The sequence below is a fragment of the Callionymus lyra genome, chromosome 11, assembly GCF_982586985.1.
Source record: "Callionymus lyra chromosome 11, fCalLyr1.hap1.1, whole genome shotgun sequence".
NCBI classification, from domain to species: domain Eukaryota; kingdom Metazoa; phylum Chordata; class Actinopteri; order Syngnathiformes; family Callionymidae; genus Callionymus; species Callionymus lyra.
This window is the reverse complement of record NC_141828.1, coordinates 7,205,004-7,228,126: the sequence shown is the minus strand read 5'-3', so window position 1 is coordinate 7,228,126 and position 23,123 is coordinate 7,205,004. Positions and strand designations below refer to the sequence as shown.

The 23,123-nt window shown below is 46.6% G+C and overlaps 2 protein-coding genes across 3 annotated transcripts in view; both read left to right on the top strand.

The window, feature by feature from the left end:
- The window catches only part of birc6 (baculoviral IAP repeat containing 6), an 83,175-nt gene extending 75,070 nt beyond the window's left edge, over window positions 1-8,105 (top strand). For both annotated transcript variants that reach the window (XM_087803160.1, XM_087803158.1), the window contains exons 70-73: window positions 1,238-1,315; window positions 3,336-3,524; window positions 6,007-6,141; window positions 7,123-8,105. In XM_087803160.1, coding sequence (XP_087659286.1) covers window positions 1,238-1,315; window positions 3,336-3,524; window positions 6,007-6,141; window positions 7,123-7,302 — 582 coding nt within the window. In that variant the 3' untranslated portion in view covers window positions 7,303-8,105. The remainder of the gene's footprint in view (window positions 1-1,237; window positions 1,316-3,335; window positions 3,525-6,006; window positions 6,142-7,122) is intronic.
- A 655-nt stretch (window positions 8,106-8,760) lies between these two features.
- On the top strand, window positions 8,761-19,128 carry ttc27 (tetratricopeptide repeat domain 27). The gene is made up of 20 exons (XM_087803126.1): window positions 8,761-9,002; window positions 10,318-10,495; window positions 11,346-11,469; window positions 12,444-12,569; window positions 12,629-12,731; window positions 12,827-12,982; window positions 13,611-13,741; window positions 13,803-13,915; window positions 13,972-14,038; window positions 14,302-14,415; window positions 14,489-14,584; window positions 15,703-15,825; window positions 15,899-16,126; window positions 16,442-16,540; window positions 16,623-16,675; window positions 16,751-16,916; window positions 18,309-18,503; window positions 18,557-18,668; window positions 18,769-18,869; window positions 18,932-19,128. Exons 1-20 carry the CDS (start codon window positions 8,930-8,932, stop codon window positions 19,052-19,054), a joined length of 2,481 nt encoding a protein of 826 aa, XP_087659252.1. The 5' UTR covers window positions 8,761-8,929; the 3' UTR covers window positions 19,055-19,128.
- Window positions 19,129-23,123: the final 3,995 nt, after the last annotated feature.

Here is a 23,123-nt window from a genome sequence, read left to right as displayed (position 1 = left end):
ATTGATTTATTTAAATTGATATTTATATTGATTAACTGATTTCATATCACATTTTATTTCATGTTTATTGTATTTTTGTTATGGTCTCAAATTGGTATGTATGTATATATATATATATATATATATATATATATATATAAACAAAATAATTACATTTTTATTTAAAAATGACATGAAAATATTCACAAAGTTTGTTCATTTTTGTGTAGCAGTTAAACTTCCTGTAACTAGATGTCAGCAGTCTTTACGTCCTCTGCAGCTAAAGAAACAATGAAATCCCAAGGAATGACTGAGGACAAGAGGATACAGTCGAGTCCAGCAGCTCTAAAGCTGATGTTTGGACAAATTTTGAAAGCAAATGCAAACGGTTACGACTTCGTCAAGAGTCATGTGGTCTTTAAATTCCGCAACACCAGAGTCAAGTACTGGACAATACTACACATATATACTTGTTACTAGAGTATCACAGTGGATCATACTGTTGCCCCTGTATCACGATACGTATCATATTGTCAGATTCTTGCCAATCCACACCCCTATGGACTAGAAACTGTGGAAAAAAACGGTCAATACAACGCCCCCTAGTGGTCCACGTGTGACCTGTATTTAAAATGTAATTATTTACAATTTTCTTTTTTTAATTGAAAATCACTTCTACAAATATTACCAGACAGAATATTATCCGCTGCCATTTCTTGTGAAAACTAGACATTTTGACTTGTTTTAATGTTTATTAATTGATTTTTCTGGCTCTTGGATGACCTTCAGATGTTTTAAAAACTCATCAAGCGCACGAGTCACGTGATCTACAGTTAAGTTTCAAACTCTGCAGACGGTTTACAGTCAGACGCCGGAGATCACGATGTGTGTAGTGAAGGGTGTGTATTTTAAGCACAGCGAGAGCATGGAGGTCTTTTTTCAATCTGACAAACGGGGGGCATCCCTCCTCGCGGATCGGGGTCAAGGTGCTGCTGCGCTTCATTAGGCAGCCGCTCGCAGTCCTGCCGCATCTCCATAATGGGTCTAGACAGACGCTTAAAGATGTACCTGCGGCTCCTCGTTGGCCGAGCAGGAAGCAGGGATGTGTCCATGGATGGCGTTCGCTTCATCGGCGGTCATTTAAGATTCGCACGTACGGCTTCTGGTCGGAGGAGCGTCTGCGGCCAAGACTTGTTGCTGGAACCCGTGCTTTCAAACTTCTCTCAGTACATACTCACTCCTGTCGTCTCCTCCACAGGTGTGTTTAAGCATCCTCAACACCTGGCACGGCAGACCCGAGGAGAAGTGGAACCCGCAGACCTCCAGCTTCCTCCAGGTGAGCCGCGGGATCAGTGACGGGGGGGGGGGGGAGTCGATCGTCCGATGGGATCAACCGTCGTCCGAGTCTTTATCACTCGCCTGTCGACTCCGTGCTAATGGTCTCGCTGCCATCGCGGGCGACGAGAAAGATCCTTCTTCGAAGCCAACTTGTTATTTCGCCGGTATCATCTGAGCCCGCGGGTCGTGCCTCGTCACACACATCGCTCACCTGAAGGTGGCTCCGCCGGATCTCCCGTTTGAAGTGCCCTGCTTTAGTCTGTGAAGTATTTGTTTCTGTGTAGAGGAATCTATCAGGAGATAAGACACGATTGTTACACAGTGATGTTCTCTTGCAAATGTTTGTGACGCGGTGGACGTGTCACGAGGAGCTCCTGATGAAGTCAGCAGTGCCAATATTGAGAGTTAAATTTAACTTAATTTGCTTTTTTTACGCATTTAATACATTTTTTATAATTGAATTCAAATATTTGTATATTGAAAGCATACATTGTTTTTCATATTTTTTAATTTGTTGCCTTTTTAATTCCATATAATGTATATTACAGTGCCATTTTACCAGATTAATGCAATTGAACACTGAGCCACTCGCTCTTACTATTAAATTCACACCAAGCTATAAAACTGCAATTGGATGGATGGATGGATGGATGGATGGATAGATCCCTCTGTCTGAAGATCTCCTTCAGGAAATTGTTTTTCCAGTCAGCACACAGCAACACAGACGATAGATTCATAAAAAAAGAAAATGTTCTGACCAGTGCTTTGTATTGATGAATCCACTCTGTACTCTATTGATATTTTCTGGTGGCAATATTATACCAACATTTTATATTGAACTTAAAGCTTAATTAAAGAACTTTACAACATTTTAAAGAAAATTCATTCATTTTTAATACATTGATTTTTGAAAAAAATGGAATTTTAAACCTTTTTATTAAAAAGTATTCAATAAACGAATGCAAAATTTCAATATAGATTATTATTGAATTCAATTATTCCCCCAAAAAATATTAAATGGATGAAAACCAGCATTATAATTACAAAAAAATCAGTTTCAAGATTTCAAATTAAAAACTTTAAAATCCATTCAATATTATGATGGCACGGATCTACTTCCCTGGGATGTGTTCAAGCGCCGTAGGACATTTGAGCGTCTGCCACAAGCTCAACTCGTGCCTTCTTTGGGTTTTGATCCGGAGGTTCTTCTCGCGCTCTAACGCCAAAGTTCACCTCCCTCCGGTTCACCGACGGCGCTGATCAATATTCCGACGGCGGATGAATCTGGTGCTTCACCGTCCCTGTGTTCGCCGCCTGAATGTTGACACGCGTTATCGGCTTGTTTGCCACGTACACACACTCATTCATTTTCCATATAGATCGATGGTGGCGCGGCGAGGATCCCTCCTCTGCTGCTATAATTCCCTCATTTGCAGGGTCGGACAGTGCATGAAGATGTCTCCATTGATCATCATCCCAGTTAGCCATTCCATCAATAATGGAGGGACGGTCCTGCCCGGTATCAAGAGCTCGTTAACCGAGCCGGACGGACGGTCGGTTCCTCGGGATCCGCCGGCCCGGTTTGCGACGCCAGGCTCAAGGTCACGGGATCTGTTTGCGTGGGCGTGTCTCTGCTGCCGGGCGCCGGTGACGAGGACGTCCGACGAGTCTCCTTCAGACGGGCCGGAGCATTAATTGAGCTGTTAATAAAGAAATATGGGTTTATACACTCGTCTCTGCTGCTCCATGTGAGGACGAGAACGCAAGGACACGGGAGAGCCGGGAACATCTTAGGTTAGGTAAAACTTTATTGATCCCTCAGGATCAGGATCTTGTGTGAAGTCCCACACGAGATGTTGTATAAAATCATCAGTAGCTCTAAAGAGGGTCAGAAATCAATGCTCAGTGACTGATGATCATCTTAAAATATTGATTCACCAGTGTGTGTTTATGTGTGTGTGTGTGATCATGGAGGCTCTTCTGACCCCCCTCTCTCTGTTCCGTCCCCCCCCCCGCAGGTGCTGGTCTCGGTGCAGTCCCTCATCCTGGTGTCCGAGCCGTACTTCAACGAGCCCGGCTACGAGCGCTCCCGCGGCACCCCGAGCGGCACCCAGAGCTCCAGGGAGTACGACGGCAACATCCGGCAGGCCAGCGTCAAGTGGGCCATGCTGGAGCAGATGCGCAACCCGTCCCCGTGTTTTAAGGAGGTAAGATCCTGAGAGCCCCCCCCTCCCCCGGCTGGTATGTCAAGAGCAGGGGGTCAAAGTTGATATTCCGCGGCTCTATGTCGTCCACGTTTTGTTCTTTGTCAGATGGAATGACGGCCCTCACGTCAAATGTTATTAATTCTATAGCGTTGATCCTCGACTCTTGACTCTTGTGCAGGAGAATCCGGTCAGTACTCTGGCGCTCCTACCGTAATGACAGGTGTATAAGTGCAAAGCCGAGGTCTTCTGCTTAGATGGATGGGTTGATTGACTTGATTGATCCCTCTGGAGAGAATTCCCCTTTCGGGAAATTGGGTTTCCAGTTCACAGCAAATATCATAAAAACAATGAAAAAGAACAAAGTGCAAACAAAAGAACAAGGAGTAAGGGATGACGAAGTGCAAGTAAAAAGAAGATGGATTAAAAGGAAATGACGCAAACAAAAGAATACAAAGGAAAAAGGATACTAAGATTAACATAGAATAGAATCATCTTTTCACTCCTGCCCACAAACTCATAATTAAACCGCCTAATAGCACGAGGAATGAATGAGTCCCTGAGTCTATTAGTGTTGCATCATGGGAGGAGCGTTCATGCAAATTCCACATGGTGTTTGGAAATTCTACAGTAGACAAACCTTCAAGATGTTGCCTCAACAACTCCTGGTGAATTCACTCGTTCACTTCGGTCATCGTGAACGTCTTCTCTTCTTCCTCGTCTTCTTTTCGTTCTCTTCTGCCCTTTAGAGTCAAAAACCAAACGCTCTGATAGATGTTAGCGTCGTCCGCGGGTCCGTCTTCATTGTTGCTCTGATTAAATGAAAACTAAAGTGGTCGTGAACTACCTCAAGGTCAGGTTTTGTTGGCAGCAAAAGTGAAAAGTGTGACGTCGGCAGCGAAAAAGAAAGCAGAAGTCGTTGCTTCCGAGCGATCTCTTGGATCAGAACGCTTTAATACCTCGCTGACCTTTGACCCCCCTGAACAAAAATACCTCCATCTCACCGAAGCCATTTAGTTACGCCGGCTGATGCTCAATTCCCTCATTAATTCCTCCAGGATGAGATTCCACTATCTAGCCTCCCTCTCTCTCTCTCCTCCCCCCCTCTGGGATCCTATAAATGGCTGACGGTGAGAGTGATGGCTCGGAGGAAGATAACAATCTCTGGAGCTGCTCATCCAGAGCAGACTAGTTCGGTGGAGGAGGAGGAAGAACACGAGCGCCGTGGAGAGGAAAATGAGACGAGAGGAGAGCGATCCCATCTCAGACTCATCAGAGACGTCTCACTCCGACTCCAATGCATTCAACAAACCTCTGTTTTCCATTCCGTGCATCATGTGACCATCGATCTTCGTTATGAAAGTTGTTTTGACGCGACTATGTGGGGTCAAAGGTCACCGTGAGGTGGCTGAAGGACCGGATGAGTCTCCGGTTCCTTCACCTGCCGAAGATGCAACTACGTTTTTTCCGACCCCCGCAGGATCCTACCTCGGCGACTCATCGCTCCTCCGCCGATCCTTTTAAAACCCCACGAGCCGTGACCTTTGCATGACCTTCACCTCGCCACGGGCGTCTGGCCCGACGGGCTCTGATCAATCTGCCGCCGCCTCCGCCGCTGTCCTCACGAGCCTCACGCCGGCGCCTTATCCATCACTTTGACCCGGTTCTTTCTGCTCGACTGCTCGTGTCTGAGCGCCGCGGCCGATGAAACCCATCATCCTGATCACCCGTATTGATCAGTGACATCCTTCGGCGCTCGACGGCTCAGAAACCCGGGAGTGTTTTCGGACGAGAACAAGGTTATTGCAGACGTACGAGTTAGCAACCTAGCGTTAGCAACCTAGCGTGCTAGCTCGCCAGAGGTGTAAGCAAACGTCGGTGCATTTGAACATCGCGACGTATCGTGTTGCGATTAAACTGAGGTTTATTTCTTCACGTGCACATGAAGAGCAGATGTTACACCGGTGATGTTGGGAAAGATGTTCAGAAGCTAAATTAGCAGTAGCATGATTTCCTGGCGAGGGGGTCGCGTGAGGTGGGCGGAGCTAAACTCATGCTGCAGTGAGTCGGTGTACGACGGCGAAGCCAGAATTCAGTTTTTATAATGGTCCGCGTGAGTAGGTCGACCTTGACCCCGTGCGTGCGCCTCCAGAATACTGAGTGGACGCCGGGTTTTTATCGGGGCGCCGCGATCTGCGAGTCCTTCTCCCCGGAGCGTGGACACATGTATTTGCTGAGAGGTCATTTGTCACACGGGGGCCGAGTGGACGTTTGATCAGAGACGCTCCGCGTGGCGGTGATGGATGAGCGCTCGCCGGCCACGCCCCTTCATCTGCATGTGCGACCACGTCTCCCCGCCAGTCTCTCTCCCGCCGCTGACCTTGAGCGCGCCGAGGTCACGGGAGGGAAACGAGGAGAAGAAAGACTCGTCGGCCGCTCTCGTCACGCTTCAAATAAAACATTTGTTGTGTGTGTGTGTGTGCAGGTGATCCACAAACACTTCTACCTGAAGAGGACGGAGATCATGTCTCAGTGCGAGGACTGGATCACAGACATCCAGCAGTACAGCAGCGACAAACGAGTCGGACGCACCATGTCCCACCACGCCGCCGCACTCAAGGTACCACTCAATACAGTCAACTCACTGCTTTAAACTGACTCACAAACGAGTTGAATCACTGCATGAAACTGACTCACAAACGAGTTGAATCACTGCATACAACTGACTCACAAACAAGTTGAATCACTGCTTTAAACTGACTCACAAACAAGTTGAATCACTGCATGAAACTGACTCACAAACGAGTTGAATCACTGCATACAACTGACTCACAAACAAGTTGAATCACTGCATGAAACTGACTCACAAACGAGTTGAATCACTGCATACAACTGACTCACAAACAAGTTGAATCACTGCATACAACTGACTCACAAACAAGTTGAATCACTGCATGAAACTGACTCACAAACGAGTTGAATCACTGCATACAACTGACTCACAAACAAGTTGAATCACTGCATACAACTGACTCACAAACAAGTTGACTCACTGCATACAACTGACTCACAAATGAGTTGAATTAATGCATACAACTGACTCAAAAACAAGTTGACTCACTGCATACAACTGACTCACAAATGAGTTGAATTAATGCATACAACTGACTCACAAACAAGTTGAATCACTTCTTGAAACTGACTCATAAACAAGTTGACTCACTACATACAAGTGGCTCAAAAACAAGTTGACTCACTTCTTGAAACTGACTCATAAACAAGTTGACTCACTACACACAACTGACTCAAAAACAAGTTGAATCACTTCTTGAAACTGACTCATAAACAAGTTGACTCACTACATACAAGTGGCTCAAAAACAAGTTGACTCACTACACACAACTGACTCAAAAACAAGTTGAATCACTTCTTGAAACTGACTCATAAACAAGTTGACTCACTACATACAACTGACTCAAAAACAAGTTGACTCACTTCATTCAAATGACTCAAAATCAAGTTGACTCACTACACACAACTGAGTCTTCACCACTAAATCCTGGTGTAAATCCTAACTGTGACGCTTGTGTCGTGTTAACAGCGCCACACGGCTCAGCTCAGAGAGGAGCTCCTGAAGCTGCTCTGCCCCGAGGGTCTGGAGCCGGACATCGTGGACCTCTCGGAGAAAAGCGGCGAGCTGCTCCTCAAAGACCTGCCGGGTCCAGAACCGGAGAAGCCCGGCGGGAGCCAGGACGGCCCGTGCAGCGACGGCCCTCTATGAGGCCCCTCTCGACCCCCCCCCCCCCCCCCAGCATCTTGCCCCTCCCCCCTCCTCCTCTCCGACAGTGACCACCTGAACAAGGCTGTCGGCCGCCATTTTGTCAATATTTGTATGTAAAGACGGCGGCGGCGCGGAGGAACTCTTTTATCGACCTGTACAAGAGTGTAAACATTTTGTGCTTTTTTCCAGTTGTGAGATAACCACTGACGTATGTTATTAAACTTGTTTATGTGTAAACGCAACAGATTATATGAGGGAACGACCTTTTAGAAGAATGTTTACTGAATCTTTTGTTCTGTCGGACTGTTAGCGCGGCGGCGGCGTGACGAGGACCTTGTTGATTATTTAAGAAGAGCTGGAGTCTGACCCCTGACCCCCCCCCCCCCCCCCCCCTCCCCATCATCGTCTGTCGCTTCATTTGATTTATTCGAGCTCCCGTTCTTTACAGGCTGTTTTCCCTCCGACCAGACTCGACCAGACTCGAGGCCGCAGACGTGTTCGGAGTCGTCGTTTTCGCAGTCTTGTGCATGTGTGTTGTTTCTTTTCGTGCGCGTGCTACAATCCCAGTGAGAGACGAAGCTGCGATGTGCCTTTGGATCGACGCCACACCACCAAAAACTCGCACCGAGAACCTTTTTGTTTTTCTTTTTTCTTTTCTTTTGATTTCTTTGCAGACGACAACACGTCTGACATCCGACTGCTTTTTTATTCTGTTGATCAAACAAATGCACTTTCTATTTTACTCACTCACTAGAAAAGTCGCATTCTTCTTTTGCTAGTTTATTAAACGGAGCTTGAAAATACACTCGTGTGGATCTTTTCTCTGGACCCTGATGGACCAGGAGCCGTGTGTGTGTGTGTGTGTGTGTGTGTGTGTGTGTGTGTGTGTGTGTGTGTGTGTGTGTGTGTGTGTGTGTGTGTGTGTGTGTGTGTGTGTGTGTGTGTGTGTGTGTGTGTGTGTGTGTGTGTGTGTGTGTGTGTGTGTGTGTGTGTGTGTGTGTGTGTGTGTGTGTGTGTGTGTGTGTGTGTGTGTGTGTGTGTGTGTGTGTGTGTGTGTGTGTGTGTGTGTGTGTGTGTGTGTGTGTGTGTGTGTGTGTGTGTGTGTGTGTGTGTGTGTGTGTGTGTGTGTGTGTGTGTGTGTGTGTGTGTGTGTGTGTGTGTGTGTGTGTGTGTGTGTGTGTGTGTGTGTCACAAAAAAATTATTTCTAATCCTAAAGTCATTTATTTTATTTATTGTATTTGATTTACTAATTTGTTTTTGAGGCCTAACAAATGAAATACGGGAGCAAAACTATATCAACAATATTAATTGATCTATTTGGTAAAGATGAAGTTTGGTTGCTTTTATCTCGTTTCATCTAAAATGTAATAAATTTAAAAAAAATTCGACTAGTTTCCATCTTCATGTCTCTTTAATACGCGACGTGTTCCCAGAATGCACCGCGCGTGTGTCATGGCCGCACGCTGGCGCTGGTTCTCCACATGTGTATTTGGACCGAGCCTCGTCTGACAGCATCCGCTCGCGTCTCCTATCGTTTGGGTTGCGGTTCCGAGGAGCACCGAGTCTCGGCGGAAGACGACGACGACACACTTGAGACTTGAGCGCAGCTGTCGGTTCTGTTCCGCCATGTTGTTGGACGTCCAGGCGACCGTCCTGCGAGGGTTCCTGCCTCCCGGCGAGGACGTGCTCGGGTCCGCGGGTGAGCAGAGCCGGGTCGTGATGGAGCTGTTAGCCGCTGCTAGCACGTTAGCATGTTGTTTATTGGCGGTTCTAAAGTGACCAGCGTGACGTCACATGGTTTTTTAATGTGTTCTATGAACTCAGCATCGTCACGCGCTCACTACGAAAGTCTTGTTTATTCATTTTATTTTTTAAACTGTCTCCTTGTTTACAATCTATCTGATGCATGATGGGAAAGAGTGAGACCTCCTGTCATGAACCAGAACCACACGCGCGTAAACGTATATAATTCGTATAAAAAATAAATGGGCAAGAATTTGGCGATACGATAAATATTACGATACGATATATTTCGTAATTTTGTTTGACGAAGTCGTAACTGCCTTCACGTGTTAAGAAAACCAAATGTGTCCAAACATCAGCTTTAACAGCTGCTGAAGTCGACTGTATCCTCTCGTCCTCAGGATCCCACGGCTTCCCTTTTTTACCGCGGAGTTCGTAATGACTGTTGCCATCTAGCGGCCAGAAGTTTAAATGCAACAAAAAAAATACTGAATGTTGTGAATATTTGCATGTTTATAAGAAAAATAATATATTTTATTACAATAGACACTTAATTGAAATACAAACCTTTAAATAACTGTAACTTAAAGGCCACATTTTCTTAAAGAAAAAATAATCAATAGAGTTTTGTTAAATATCACTACATTATCCTGAACATTTCTGTTGTAATATACATGTGTATCGATGTTTTCTTACACCTCTAGCAAACACCGACGTTATACAACCTCCAAGAACAATCCAGGAAGTTGAATCTTGTACGATTTGATAAACTAAGGAGCTTCACACAAGTTCTGCTGCCTGGGTGGAAATGAATGTAATCGCCATTTCGAGCCAGTTCTGTGTGTAGCAGCTGTGCCATGGTCTTTTGCTCATTGTTGTGTAAAGAAGTAAAAATAACAGTCGTTACGATGGTCTCACTGATCACAACGTAAAGAAGAATTTAATTTCTTCAGGGGCCACATTATATACTGTGACTGATGTGTACCATAAGATGATAATCTTGGTTATTTCTATTATATATTCATCTTATTATATTGAAATCATTTATTTCATCTAATTTTATTTACTTATTTTTTGGAGTCAAAGGGCCGCATGTGGCCCCGGGATCACATTTAGAAGTGGTTGAGAAGATCAAAGATCTGAAATAAGTAAATATTCGTGAGCTTGAAGAAATGGTTCTGGTCCAGAGTGAAGCTCTGGTTCAGACCCTGGTCCACATGAGTTGACGAACACATGGGTTAACTCGTCCCGGACGTGTGTGTCTCCTGCAGAGGTGGGTCCAGTGCTGGAGTCTCTAATGACCGGAGACTTTGTGGCGGTTCTGAGGAACCCGAAGGTTCTGGAACTGTTGACCGGCGACGACCGGTCCATGGAGGGAGACGACCTTGAAGCTTTTCTGGAGAGAAGGATCGTGTCGTACCTGAACGTCGCACCAGAGGACGAGGACAGGTGGGACCCACCTTTATAGTCTCATGATGATGAGGGTGAGGTTGATGGATGATAAGGATGATTATGTTGAGGGTAAGGGTGATGGATGATGGTGACGACGACGATGATGATGATGATGATGAGGGTGATGAGGATGAAGGTGACGACGACGACGACGACGATGATGATGGTGACGACAACGACGATGATGTTGTTGGTGAGGGTGATGAGTATGAAGGTGACGATGATGATGATGGTGAGTGTGATGATGAAGATGAGGGTGACGATGAGGATGATGAAGATGAGGTTGACGATGATGATGAAGATGAAAGTGATGATGAGGATGACGAAGATGAGGGTGACGATGAGGATGAAGATGACGATGAGGATGAAGATGACGACGACGATGATGATGATAATTAACGATGATGGTGACGATGATGATGTTGGTGAGGGTGATGATGATGATGAGTATAATGATGAAGATGATGATGATGACGATGATGATGATGATGAAGATGAGGGTGACATGATGATGTTGGTGAGGATGATGATGAAGATGATGTTGGTGACGATGATGTTGTGGTGAGGGTGATGATGATGATGATAGTGAGGATTAAGAGGATGATGATGAGGTGGATCAGGATGAGGGTTACGATGATGATGGTGATGATGATAATGGTGACGATGATGATGAAGACGAGGATGATGATGATGATGATGATGATCTACTGTCAGATCAGATATTGTCTTATTTTGACTGACAGCCGAGTCCAGTTGTTTGAGGACTTCATAGACTAGAGTCTTCATCAAGTCTTTCTCTCAAACCTGCTCACGAGTCGATGAGTCTTCATCCTCTCCTGCATCACAGGAAGCTGCTGGTCTTGGCTCTCCTGGTGTCCTGCATGCAGCTGTTCGTCCAGACTAACTGGACCGGACCTCCACTCTCCCTGCACCTGCCGGACCTTCTGCCTCCATCAATCTGCTCCTCTCAGGTATGACCTCATCGTGACCCTCAGCGTTTGGTTTGATTCGTCACAAGCTTGAGAGCAGCTTCGTGGTTTCTCCAGTCGACGAACATGTTTCCTTCATGTGAGCTGAAGCGTCTGCAGATAAACTTTGACAGTGGATTTAAATAATAATAATAAATAAATAAAGTTAAAGTAGTTGAAAGTTAAAACTTATCAAATGTTTTTAAAGCATTTAATTTTAGATTTATTTTTGATCATTTCATTTTATTTAGTTAAATTTGTTTTTTATTTAATAATTTAATTCAAAAACGTGTTTATTGAAATGTTAAAGTCTGTATTTTTAAATGAATTAACAGCATTTTCTAGATTTTTTCAAAATTATGATATTTTTATGCACATAGTATTTCATATTTTAATTCCAGTAATTTAGAAATACAATTTGTTAATTCAGTATATTTTAATTCATACCTCATCAGTATCAATATGTATTAAGATGCCATCAGACAAAACCAATGGAGTACCGAGCTACTCGCACTTTTATGTACAACATTTGAATATTTAATTTAATGGCCTTCGTATTAAAAATGTAATTAAAATGTTTTTAATTATATCATTATAATATCACACTTTGTGTAAAAAATAATTAATTACTTTTAAAAATATTCACTATGCTATTATTTATTCTTTCTATATTGAAATGATGAAATAAAATGATTAAGAAAATATTTAATTGCTTAAAGTTCAACTAATGTGTTGATGTAAGTGTGTGTTAAATAGATCTACTGCATCATCAGTGTGTTTTTGTACTCATTTAAATATTTTATATTAGTTATATTAAAAAACTATAAACGAAGCATCAAAACGATGACGTTTAGTCAGTAAAGTTGTGTTTTCAAGTTAGTCGAACGACAACATTTCAATAAAAACACAAAGATTAAAACGTTTTAAATGTTCAATATTCATAAACAACATACTAGAAAGTTCTGATGGGTCTGCAGGACTCAATCCTCTCCAGCCTGCTGCTGGACGGAGAGTCGGTCTACAGCCTGGTGTCCAACCCCGTCCTGCTGCTGCTGGCCAGGGTCGTCCTCACCAGGTGTTCACACCTGCTGAGAGACCTGCAGGTGAGACACGAGGAACATCTGCGACTCAAAACATCAACTGACTTTTTTTTCTGACTCAGCTGCTCCCCTGGTGGACGATTCGTTACATCAATCTGCACCAGCAGATCCTGGAGGCTCGATCTCAGCAGCTCTTCAGTTTGTTCCAGAGCAGCAAAGAAGAAGGTTTGTTGAGATGTTGTTGAGGTGTTCCTCACACACAACTACACAATCATGTCCTCACACACACACTCACAAACACACACACTCTTCTGTCTCAGTGCTGCGGCAACAGTCTCTGCTGACCGACAAGAACCTGAAGATCCAACTCCACCTGGAGTGCTTCTACACCAGCCTGGGCTACTACGAGTACCAGCCTGCCAAAGAGCACGTGGGCAGAGCCGTGGAGCTGTCGGGGGTGACGGTCAACACCGCAGGTGAGAAGAGGCGCAGGAGGTCGGAGGTCACCGGGACCTTCAAGTGTATCAGAATATTTAATTAACAAATGTTGAAATGTTGTCGTTTTCTATAATCATTATTATTATTTTAAAATGATTTAATTCAATATTTTGTATATTGAAATGTTATATATATATATATATTATTATATATTAGTTATATTTATATATATATATATATTAAAAGGTATGACTTTTTTTTCACACGCATAATTTGATATTGTAATCCCATTAATTGAATAATTGTTTTTCTTAATTCAATATTTTGTTTCTTCATATCCTTTTAAATTCAATAGTCACATGATCGTCTACGCGTCGCATGATTGGCCGAAAGTTCAATCAAGTAGCTCGGTGCTCGTTTGGTAGAGTCTAGTCGTGTTGTTGTACTAACATGTTATATTGAATTTAAAAGACTATGAATTTTAAAAAATGTGGAATTATTGGACTTTCAAACTATGTGTAAAAAAAAAACAATTGAATTAAATTATTGAATTAATTTATTTAAACTATATAATGAGCTTCAACATCTGACATTTTAACGTCAATATTCCGATGAAATACTTCCATAAACTTCCAGGTTCTGATGTTTTTAAACGCTGGTCCTCAGGTGCTCTCGGGAAGCGAACTCGTTTTCAGGAGAACTTCGTGGCCCAGATGGTGCTGGAGGTGAAGCGGCTGCAGGACCGGACCGATTCCGACCCGACCCCCATCCCAACCCCGGCGTCCAACCTGCCCAAGGTATGAGCATTTCGACCAGCAGGGGGCGCCACTGGTCCAACCCGACTTGTCTCTCCCGCAGGACTACAGTCTCGGAGACGACACCCTGCTGGACCGCGTCAGTCTGGCCGAGCCAGATCGGTTCCAGCTGCCGGACCTGGCGGCCGAGGAGCAGGCGATCGTCCTGGCTCTGTGGTGAGTCGCGGCGTCGGTGACTCGTCCTCCTGTGAGCTGACCTGTGTCTCCTGCAGCATGGACTTCCAGAAGAACAACCCGGTCCACAAGCTGACGTCGGAGGAGCTCCTGGTCTTCACGGCGGTGAGTCTGAGGAGGTCCGTGCGAGAACCGGGTCTCGTGACTGATGGAGCTCAGCGGCTCCGTGAGCAGGCATCTCTCCAGTCTCCATGTGGATCCTGGTCTGCAGGCTGGTTAGATGGTTGTCACGTATCTGCTCCACCTTCTCCTCCGTCAGTCTGTGCCTCGACTGTTGAAGAACTTTCTCCTGATCTCTGAGGAACCTGAACTTCTCCATCACAGATTCTATTTCTTCTTTGTTTGAACATCTCTCTCTCTCTCTACAGACTCTTCTGTCTCAGCCAAAGTTCTGGTCGGTCCACGTGGCTGCTCTGAGTCTGAGGACCAAACTGGAGCGAGGGAAGACTCGTTGTGTGGAGAGAGCCATGATGCAGACTCAGGTCGGTCCTGTCTGTGGTGGCGCCACACACACACCAGGTGAACGTGAATGTCACACTAGTGTCTTCTCTTCAGGCCATCGTGGACCACTTGGAGGACCAGAACTGTCCTCTGACCGAACGCCTGAAGGTCTTCTACTGCTGCCAGACGCCCACCAGGTGGCAGCTGCAGGTACACACTCCTGAGTTCACATGTACACACTGACCCTCAAGAACACACATGCATGCACTGTAAACAAAGTCATGTGAGCACACACACTCTACACAGCCACTACACACCTTCATTCACACGCACACACAAACACTACACACCCTCATTGACGCACACATTCAGAAACACAACCTCTTAGATACAAGCACTCTACACACAGACACACACATGCACTTAAAAACACATTCTCATTCTCTACTCACACACACTACACACCCTCATTAACAAAACACACAACATACACACACGCACACTAAAAAACACACATCCTCATGCTCTACTCGAACACACTATACACCCTCATTCATGCACATACACACAAACACTACACACCCTCATTGACAAAATGCACAACATACACAAACACTATACACCCTCATTGACAAAATGCACAACATACACAAACACTACACACCCTCATTGACAAAATGCACAACATACACAAACACTATACACCCTCATTGACAAAATGCACAACATACACAAACACTACACACCCTCATTGACAAAATGCACAACATACACAAACACTACACACCCTCATTGACAAAATGCACAACATACACAAACACTACACACCCTCATTGACAAAATGCACAACATACACAAACACTATACACCCTCATTGACACACACATTCAGAAACACACCCTCTTACAAACACGCACACTAAAAAACACACATCCTCATGCTCTACTCAAATACTACACACCCTCATTGACAAAACACACACTTTACACACCCTGGTGCACACATGCAAAAACACTCGCTATACACACACCAATATACACACACACACACACGCGTACTAAAACATACACACTAAACGCCCTCATGCAAGCACGATTACATACACACACTAAAACAAACCCTCATGCATGCAAACACACACTAAAACATACATGTATATAAAAGCACAATCTCACACACACTCAAACGTACAGTGTGTCCAGACAGAGACACACACACCAAACATGAGTCCACCCTCTCTAGTCTGGCTGGTCCAGTTGCCTCTTGATTCTTAGATTAAATCAATGTTATCAGTGAGTTTCAGCAGCTTCTCGATCTTCTCTCCACAGAAGCAGCTCAGCAGCCTGATGATCGACCTCGGCTGCCTCAGCTCCGCCTTGCTCATCTACGAGAAGCTGGAGCTCTGGGAGGACGCGGTCGTCTGCTACGAGAGGCTCGGCAAGCACGGGAAGGTAAGCTCACTCGTGAGGTCATGGAGGTCGCTGCAGGTCAGAGGTCACCGGCGCCTGCTCTCCTTGTGTCCAGGCGGAGGAGATCATCCGCCGGGAGCTGGAGAAGAAGGAGACCCCCACCTTGTACTGCCTGCTGGGGGACGTCCTGAGGGAGCACCGGTTCTACGACCGGGCCTGGGAGCTGTCGGGTCAGCGCAGCGCCAGAGCCATGCGCTCCAAAGCTCTGCTGCACCTCAAGGCCAAGGAGTTCCAGGAGTGCACCGAGTGCATGGAGCTGTCGCTGAAGGTCAACCACATGCAGGTACGAGGCGTCCAGGGGTCACCTGCACCGGTGGAGGTGGAAGAAAAATCCACTGAAATATCAAAATGATGACTGGGGACGAGAGGATACAGTCGACTCCAGGAGATTTTAAAGATGTTTGGACATATTTTTGTTTCAAAACAAATGACAGACGTTAAGAAATGCCAACTGTAAATTTAAGTATTCGCAGTACTATAAATATTTACCTCCAGTATCACAATATATCGTAGTATAATGTTTAGTTGCTTCTTTTAGTGTACTATCTTCAGCTTCAATACACACCTGTTCTCTGTGTGTGTGTGTGTGTGTGTGCAGCTGGGTGTGTGGTTCTCCCTCGGTTGTGCCTACTTCGCCCTGGAGAGCTGGGACAACGCCGCCAGAGCCTTCAGGAGATGCGTCGTCCTGGAGCCCGATGTGAGCAGAACCGACACCAGAACATCACGTGACGCTAGAGTGAAGCTAATGCTAACCATGCTAACGTGTCGTTGACCTCCAGAACGCAGAAGCCTGGAACAACCTGTCGACGGCCTTCATCCGCATGAACCAGAAGTGAGGAGGGTCGTTATTGGGGGGCGAGGACGAGGGCGACTCTCGGGTCTCACGGCTGACGTTTGTGCGTCGCAGGGTCAAGGCCTTCCGCGCCCTGCAGGAGGCGCTGCGCTGCAACTACGAGCACTGGCAGATCTGGGAGAACTTCATCACGGTGTGCGTGGACGTGGGCGAGTTCAGGGAGGCTCTGCGGGCGTATCACCAGCTGCTGGAGCTCCGGCACGACTACAAGGACCCCGAGGTAGAGGTCAAAAGGTCGCACTGGAGAGTGTGAACTCACTGAAGGACGTTTTTTTTTCTCTGTATTAAATCAACTTTGAGTCGATGACGTCGTCGTGAACATCTTCAGGGTCACGTGACTCATCAGCAGCAGGAAGCGTCTCATTATAGTCTCAGCAGAGAAGAAGGTTCTCGATCCGAAGCTTCATTTCCAGGATTATTAATTCTTCCGCTGGTTCTCGCCGCCGAGCAATCAAGTCCTGAGGAGGATCTTCGTTCCTCGCGGGACCTTCCTAATCACTCGGCTTCACTGCCGAAAGACTCGGTGCCGGTCCGGGCTCCTGGTCGCTCGAAACTGGGTCAGAGAGAGTGAAGAGAGAGAGAGAACTCTGACGCTCCTTAGACACTGTTGCCAGGCAACAGATTTATGTTGTTCCTGCAGGTTTCTAATGGAATTGAGTTGCTTGAGTGAAAGTGTGATGGAGGACGTTGAGGAAGAGAGTGGAAGAGAGGGAGGTGGAGGAAGGGTGGAAAATGGAGTAGGGGATGAAGGTAAAGGAGAGCGAGTAAAGGATTGAGCTGATGGAGAGGGTGAGGAAGAGAGTAGGGTGAAAGAGAGGCTGAGGAAGAGCGAAGAGGAGGGTGAGAAAGAGTAGAGGAGTATAAGATGGGGTGAGAAAAAGTGGAGGAGAAGGTTGAGGAAAGGGCATAAAGAGTTAAGGAGGAGAGTGAGAAAAGGAGTGGAAGAGGAGAGTGAGACCGCATTTGGGAAGTGGGTGAGAGAGTGGAGGAGAAGGTGGTAAGACAAAGTTAAGGATGAGAGTGAAAGTTAAGGGTGAGAGAGAGTTAAGGATGAGGGCGCGAGAGAGAGACAGTTAAGGATGAGGGCGAGAGAGATGAGGGTGTGAGAGAGAGAGTTAAGGATGAGGGCGAGAGATGAGGGTGTGAGAGAGAGAGTTAAGGATGAGGGCGAGAGAGAGTTAAGGATGAGGGCAAGCGAGAGATGAGGGTGTGAGAGAGAGTTAAGGATGAGGGCGAGAGAGAGTTAAGGATGAGGGCGAGCGAGAGATGAGGGTGTGAGAGAGTTAAGGATGAGGGCGAGCGAGAGATGAGGGTGTGAGAGAGAGAGTTAAGGATGAGGGTGAGAGAGTAAGGATGAGGGCGAGAGAGAGAGTTATGGATAAGGGTGTGAGAGAGAGAGTTAAGGATGAGGGTGAGAGAGAGTTATGGATAAGGGTGTGAGAGAGAGAGAGAGTTGAGGATGAGGGCGAGAGAGTTGAGGATGAGGGTGAGAGAGAGAGAGTTGAAGATGAGGGCAAGAGAGGGGCGTCCAGAGTTCACCACAGAAAGACCAGGAAACTGAACTTTGACCCAGAGAGACCAGATAAAGATAAACCCACCTTCTTTTCCTCAGATCCTCAAGATCATGGTCCAGGCGGTCGTGGAGAACCTCCCCGATAGCCAGGGGGCGCCGTCGGCATCTCTAGAGCCCAAACTGAAGGAGCTCCTGGGCCGGGTCACGGCCCGGCAGACCAGCGACGCGGAGGTCTGGCAGGAGTACGCTCGCCTGTACAGCAGAGACACCGCCAACGTGGAGGACAAGAAGAAGGTGAGATCCAGGACCAGAGCCTCGTGGATCCTCTGCTGACCCTCGTCTCTCAGGCTCTTCAGTTCCTGCAGAAAGCTCATCGCTGCAGACTGCAGGCCAGCGGGTGGGAGAAGGACCCGGAGCTACTGAAGACCATCATCGAGAAGGCCGTGGACCTCGGAGAAGGTGAGTCGAGAGGAGTCTGGACTTTGAATGAAGTTGGTGCAGTGTCTCTCTCCGCCAGTAGGAGGCAGCATTTATCAGAGGTTCTGTTCTTCCTCTGCAGCCACCGTCAGCTGCTGCAACATGATGACCAGTCCTTCAGAAGTTCTGCCCTGGTTGTCCTCGTCTCGCCTCAGTCTCAGGGGCGTGTCCACCAAAGCCAAGGTGGGTCGTCCTTCAGTTCGCCTTCGTGTCCCAGAACCCGTGTCTGACTCGTGTCCCTCCAGCAAACGCACACGGACCAGCTGACGGGTCAGCTGCGCCCGGACCTGCAGGACGGCGTCGCCGCTCTAGACTCGCTGGTCGCACAGATGCAGGAGCTCGGCAAGAACCTGCAGAACAGCAGCTGACCTCTGACCCCGCGGGAACCGAGCTCGTCTTCGTCGTGTCTGGAGGAGAACGTTTGAAATCATGCGACAATAAAGCAACTTTTTATGATAACAACTCGTGACTCATTTTTTATTTTCCTTCATCGAGGAGGCAGCATCTGCAGTCAAGAAGTCCAGACGTCTGTCTCACAAAACCATAATCGATATTCAACAGTACTATTGTTTTTTAATTATTTACTTTAGTGATCATTAAAATGTTTATTTTTAAATACATTTATATTTAAATATACTATGTATTACAAAAAATAATTCAATGTTTTAAATTCATGGTGTTATTCATTTTTGACTTGTATTTCAACTTCTGGCCGCTAGATGGCAGCAGGCATTTGTCCTCTGCAGCCAGAGGAATACTGGCAATGACTGAGGACGAGAGGATACGGTTGACTGCTGTTTGGACATATTTTGGCTTCAAAGCAAAGGAAAGCAGTTACGACTTCGTCAAGAGTCATGTGGTCTGTAAATACTACAACGCCAGAGTCTAGTACTCGACAATACTACACATGTATGTTATTATATTCGACCCGGTCTGACCTGCGCGGTCCGACTTCACACTCAGACGCCGCCGTCTCTCCCCAAGAACCCGAGCGAACGCTGTCCTTGGGGGAGCAGCTGCGCTCGCTACACTCCCCGCATTCCTGGTATGTCTGGATGATGTCATCAGCGCTCGCTGCCGTTACATCACGGGTTTGTCTTGGCCGGAGACGTCGAGACCGACTCGTCTGAGGAGCTGCTCGCTTCACACGGACGTCCACGAAAGAAGCGTTTGGACCGACAGTTGTTTTAGCAACAGCTCGTCTTTGTCTCGACATCATTGTCGCAGCCATGGCTACGGTTAAAAAAAAAGAGTGATCAGGGGTCACAACTCATTGACGCTCGACTGGTTCGAACAAAAACATGCACCATTTTGTCCCTTTTCTGGACGTGTCTGAGACCCCCCTGATCTACGTGTCTGAGACCCCCCTGATCTACGTGTCTGAGACCCCCCTGATCTAACACTATTGACGACGTTTAGCATCATGGAGCTAATGGCTACATTAGCAAAGATCAACCTGGTCATGTAACGTGAAGTGAAGGCGTTGTTCAAAGTTGGTTAAAATTGCTCCAAAGCTCTGCTGCACCTCCTCCTCCTCCTGAGGGATCAATAAAGTTTTACCTTACCTTACCTTACCTTACCTCAAGGCCAAGGAGTTCCAGGAGTGCACCGAGTGCATGGAGCTGTCGCTGAAGGTCAACCACATGCAGGTACGAGGCGTCCAGGGGTCACCTGCACCGGTGGAGGTGGAAGAAAAATCCACTGAAATATCAAAATGATGACTGGGGACGAGAGGATACAGTCGACTCCAGCAGCTTTTAAAGATGTTTGGACATATTTTGGTTTCAAAACAAATTACAAATGTTACAATATGCCGATTGTAAATTCAAGTACTCGGGCAATACTGTAAATATTTACCTCCAGTATCACTATATATCGTAGTACAATGTGTAGTTGCCTCTATCAGGAAACGTATACTATCTTCAGCTTCAATACACACCTGCTCTCTGTGTGTTTGTTCTGTAATATCGATATTTAAATTGAATATCTTTTTGTTTTTATAATTGAAGATATTTTTTATATATTTTCAAAATATATATATTTTTTACATTTGCAGTTTGATTTTCGAATTCCAACATATACATGTTTTTAAATAAATTAAATATTTACTCATTAGTTTTATGAACGTCCTGACTCACTCTGCTAGCATGCTATCGCTACCAAGACTTGGCAGTTCGTGTGTGTCTGTGTGTGTAGCTCGAGAAGATGTTACACAACAGACGTTCACAGATGTTTGAACGAGTCGTTCGACTCATCCATGGATCGGGTCAGCAGAGGCGTGAACACACGAGTCATAACAGTGAGTCACATCGAAGCAGGGCCGTGGACGTCCAGGCTTCTGCTCCGAGGTCATGAGTCTGGACTCGCCGACTCTGACTCGTGTCGTGATGTTTGTGTGTGTTTGTGTGTGTTTGTGTACGTGTGCGTCTCAGGACGCTCGCGGGGAACAAGGAACCGATTCAGAACAACATCTGTCAGTAAACGAGACGGAGTCAGGAACTCATTTGAGTTTTGGCCTCGTTTGAGTCGACTCGCTGCCCTGTGGTGTTGGACGTGTGCTCGGCTGACATGTTGGTTTCCAGGCCAGTGTGTGGTTGTGGTGGCAGCAGCATCTGCTGGGAGCTCCTCAGATCTCCAGATGTCTGAGCTAGTATGACTTCAGGAGAAGAGTCGGTTCATCAAACCCACGGAGCCGGACGGACGAGTTGACGGTTCGACTCCAGATCAAGTCATCAACAGAGACTTGTTGGAGAGACCACTCGTGTGTCTGGACCCTCTCTGGGAATTGAACCCTCACCTGCTCTTGACTGTGACGTCTAGTGATGAGTGGACAAGGTTTCATGACACAGTGTCACATTAAGAGCTCAGTAGGTGGCGCTGTCAGTTTAAAAAGTGATACAAAGTTTCATTCAACAAGTGGTTCGGAGCTGTCTTTGCCACACTGTTTCATGAAGCCTCATCAGCTGTTTCATGAAGCCTCATCAGCGGTTTCATGAAGCCTCATCAGCTGTTTCATGAAGCCTCATCAGCTGTTTCATGAAGCCTCATCAGCTGTTTCATGAAGCCTCACATGCTCTTTCATGAAGCCTCACCTGCTGTTTCATGAAGCCTCATCAGCTGTTTCATGAAGCCTCACCTGCTGTTTCTTGAAGCCTCATCAGCTGTTTCATGAAGCCTCACCTGCTGTTTCTTGAAGCCTCATCAGCTGTTTCATGAAGCATCACCTGCTGTTTCATGAAGCCTCATCAGCTGTTTCATGAAGCCTCACCTGCTGTTTCATGAAGCCTCATCAGCTGTTTCATGAAGCCTCACCTGCTGTTTCATGAAGCCTCACCTGCTGTTTCATGAAGCCTCATCAGCTGTTTCATGAAGCCTCACCTGCTGTTTCATGAAGCCTCATCAGTGGTTTCATGAATCCTCATCAGCTGAAGTCTAGACTGCTTGACTGCAGCTGCTGCCTCAAAAACTCATTACAAACATTGATTTTTAAATTGATTTTATTCACTTTCTTGAAATATAAACCATAAAAATAAGTTTTCATTCATTTATTACTAAAAACCCAAACAAAATGAACACAGTACTGTCTAATATTGATACAGTATCGTGTAAATATACTGCAATATATTAGTGTATCGATATTTTCTTAGACCCAAACTCTTTGACGGACAGATGAAGTCTTCGGGGTCACGGTGACCCACAGGTTTATCTGTGAACTGCATACATGTTGAGGACCAGATCAGACCTCGAGAACTTCTGAAGCAAGAAGACTAAAGTCCTTGTCAGGTTCTGCTCGGACCAGCAAGTCCAGGTGAAAGAAACCCTCAGGAGTCTGAGAGAAGGTTAGTCCTGAGGTCTCTTGGGATGACCCAGACAAACGAGGACCGCAGTGGTCAGGGGACGGACGAACAAGTGGAAGATTCTTGAGGAACATGTGGACCCGGGTCAGCAGTGTGCGGCGGAGTTGTGGGTTCAGCGGATTATGAGCAGCTTCTTCTGCAGCTTGGCCAGCTCCAGCTCGCAGTGCAGAGCCTTCTCCAGGATGGCGTTGGCCTTCCGCTCCATCCTCAGCACGGCCTTGAGCCGCGACTGCGCCTGCAGGTCCAGGTTCTCCTCGCCCCGATGCCACTCCGTCTCACGGACGTACTTCTTGATCCTCTCCCGGGTCACGCTCAGGATCTCTATCTTCACCGTCTCGGCCAGCAGCGGTTTCATCACTTCCTGCGGCGGCTCCGCTACATCCTGTCCAGACGGTTCCACCAGGGAGAAGTCTCTGCTCTCGCCCTCGGGGGCCGGCGGGGACGAGGGGACGTCTTCGGCCTCCACGCCGGACTCGTCCTCCGGCTCCTCGCCGGGCTCGTCCGCGGCCTCCACCAGCACGTATTCGTCGGCGTCGTCCGCCGTGGCCGCCGCTCCCTCAGCCGCCGTCGCTCTCGTCTC

Coding starts and splice junctions, on each gene's coding strand:
- ttc27 (XM_087803126.1), top strand. CDS start 8,930: ATGTTGTTGGACGTCCAGGCGACCGTCCTGCGAGGGTTCCTGCCTCCC. Junction 11,470..12,443: donor CATCAATCTGCTCCTCTCAG/GTATGACCTCAT, acceptor ATGGGTCTGCAG/GACTCAATCCTCTCCAGCCT. Junction 18,870..18,931: donor GCGTGTCCACCAAAGCCAAG/GTGGGTCGTCCT, acceptor GTGTCCCTCCAG/CAAACGCACACGGACCAGCT.